The sequence below is a fragment of the Austrofundulus limnaeus genome, unplaced genomic scaffold, assembly GCF_001266775.1.
Source record: "Austrofundulus limnaeus strain Quisiro unplaced genomic scaffold, Austrofundulus_limnaeus-1.0 Scaffold2, whole genome shotgun sequence".
NCBI classification, from domain to species: Eukaryota; Metazoa; Chordata; class Actinopteri; order Cyprinodontiformes; family Rivulidae; genus Austrofundulus; species Austrofundulus limnaeus.
Genome location: NW_013952404.1, coordinates 4,193,148 through 4,195,309, shown reverse-complemented (window position 1 = coordinate 4,195,309; position 2,162 = coordinate 4,193,148). Strand labels below are relative to the sequence as shown.

At 38.7% G+C, this 2,162-nt stretch overlaps 2 protein-coding genes across 2 annotated transcripts in view; one reads left to right on the top strand and one right to left on the bottom strand.

The window, feature by feature from the left end:
- LOC106519639 (interferon alpha-inducible protein 27-like protein 2) overlaps nt 1-394 on the bottom strand; it is a 2,823-nt gene extending 2,429 nt beyond the window's left edge. Inside the window, exon 1 of the mRNA XM_014011394.1 lies at nt 299-394. Coding sequence (XP_013866848.1) covers nt 299-320 — 22 coding nt within the window. The 5' untranslated portion in view covers nt 321-394. The remainder of the gene's footprint in view (nt 1-298) is intronic.
- A 178-nt stretch (nt 395-572) lies between these two features.
- Nucleotides 573-2,162, top strand: part of LOC106519629 (galectin-8) — an 8,195-nt gene continuing 6,605 nt past the window's right edge. The window contains exons 1-2 of the mRNA XM_014011381.1: nt 573-751; nt 962-1,050. Coding sequence (XP_013866835.1) covers nt 713-751; nt 962-1,050 — 128 coding nt within the window. The 5' untranslated portion in view covers nt 573-712. The remainder of the gene's footprint in view (nt 752-961; nt 1,051-2,162) is intronic.

Below are 2,162 nucleotides of genomic sequence, written 5' to 3'. Positions count from 1 at the left end.
AAAAAAAAATAAAGTCTAATAAAAGACATAACATTTTAGTGTGTGGATGGCAAGGTAATGCTGAACTTCCGTTAAGTAAAACATTGTTTTAATGAAAAGACCAGCAAAAACTGAATCTGATGGGATAAAAATAAAACTTGATCATGCCCCAGATCAGTGTCTGGTGCACATAAGCAAACAGTTGTCAGATTGTCAGTTGTTTGTCACTATTGTCACAAACATGGCGGCTGCTCCTAGCAGGTTTAATAAAAAGAACATAAATACAAATTCAGAATGTGCAGTATTTTTTTTTACTCACCCAAACCCCTAACTCCATCCATGGCTCATGTTGTGTTGTTGTTCGGTCAGGGTTGTCAGACAGGGAATGACGAAATATCTTACTGAGCCTTTAAAATATTTACATTTTGACATATATTGCGCGTGCTAACAGAGCWTGCACATTTCAAAAAAGAAAGTTAACTCAAATGCTAAAATAATCGTGTATTTGTTTTTTAAACTTTTTATTGTATAACTAAATAGAGGCTGGAAATATCGTATATTCATTGCATATATGGCAACCCCGTTGCTGTGAGAGTCACGTGGCCTGGCGCATGCGCAGCTCGTTGATGGTGAGACCGTCGCATCGTCGGTTTGTTGTAGCTTAGTTTGGCAGATAGAGCCGAATGCCAGTTCTAATTTAAGCTGCGTGTCGCAGTTTGGGAACAGGAGCCTGATGTCGGTGGCGAACGCGAAACACACGGTTCTGAACCCGGTAAGAACGGGTTTATTTATCCGCTCCCACCGTCCAGTTTTACCAAACCTCTGTGGCGCAGACTATGTTTTCAGCGGGTTTTATGTTTATCTGCAACATGAGCTAAACGTAAAGCCTTCAGAGCCAGCTGAGGATTATTTTTAGCCTTGATAATTTTATCCACCTCCAGAAAGCTTTGACATACTCTCTCCCTCTCTGTCACTCACTCAGGTGACCCCGTACACTGGACCCATACCTGGAGGCCTGCACCCGGGGGAGATCATCATCATCCAGGGGACTGTGCCCCCAGATGCTGATAGGTGGAGAACTTATAAAATAAGTCACAATACAGTTTATTTATTTATATATATATTTAAATTAAGAGCACATTTATAACATTTAATCCTGGTCCTAGAGAGCTGCTAATATTCTGCATGTTTTAGAGGTTTCCCTGCTCCAACACACCTGAGTGAATGGGTGATTACCAAACACTGAGTCAGGTGTGTTGAGTCAGAGAAACAAGTGAAACATGCATGACGTGTTACAAGCTGTAGCTGCAGCTGCTACAGGACACCACCCTACAAAACTAACACCACTTTATTTTTTCAAGTTCAAGTAGTTTTGTTGTCAATATGTGCAAAACATACAGAGAATTAAAATAGCCTTACTCTGTCAGAGTGCATATGTTCTTGCAAAATTTCCAGTGCTGTATCTAGGGATGTGGATAAACTTTTAATCCTACACCARTATTAAACCTGACAGCGGATTCCAAAAGAACATTTCAAACCATACAAAATACAAAATAACACCAAAATCATGTGAKTATCTGAAGAAGAGGGAAGTTATTGATGTTTGTTTAGGTGAAATCAGCTCGTTTTCTTGCTGCAGTTCACAGCAGAACCAATGGTGTCTTTGTGACCATTTCACCTCGCTGTTTTCTATTTTTGCTCATAACTTCCTCAGTGTTCAAGATATCGCCATGAAATTTTAGGAAAAGATTCACATTCTGGTTTTGTAGGAAGCATCTTGTATCTTAAAAACTAATAAAACTTAATAATAGCCAATTCAAAAGTAGCAGAAAAGGTATAAAATAACATTACAAGGCAAACTGTAGCATCAAATCAACTTAATGTGTCTTAGAAAGTAAGGAAATTAAAACAATTTAAAAACCATGTGGACATTTGTTTTGTAAACAAAGCTCCTCGACCAATGACGGCGTGTTAAATGTGTCAGGTGACGAAGACGAGCGTCAAAACACTTTGCAACAAGCGCTGTTCCGGATAAAAAAAAAAAATTTCGACGTTTCAAATCATTATCAAATTTGGAAGAAGGGCAGATAAAATAATGTTCTTCATGGCAGCTTACAGTGGGGAGATCAAGTATTTGATACACTGTTGATTTTTCAGGTTTTCCCACTTGCAAAGCTTGTAGA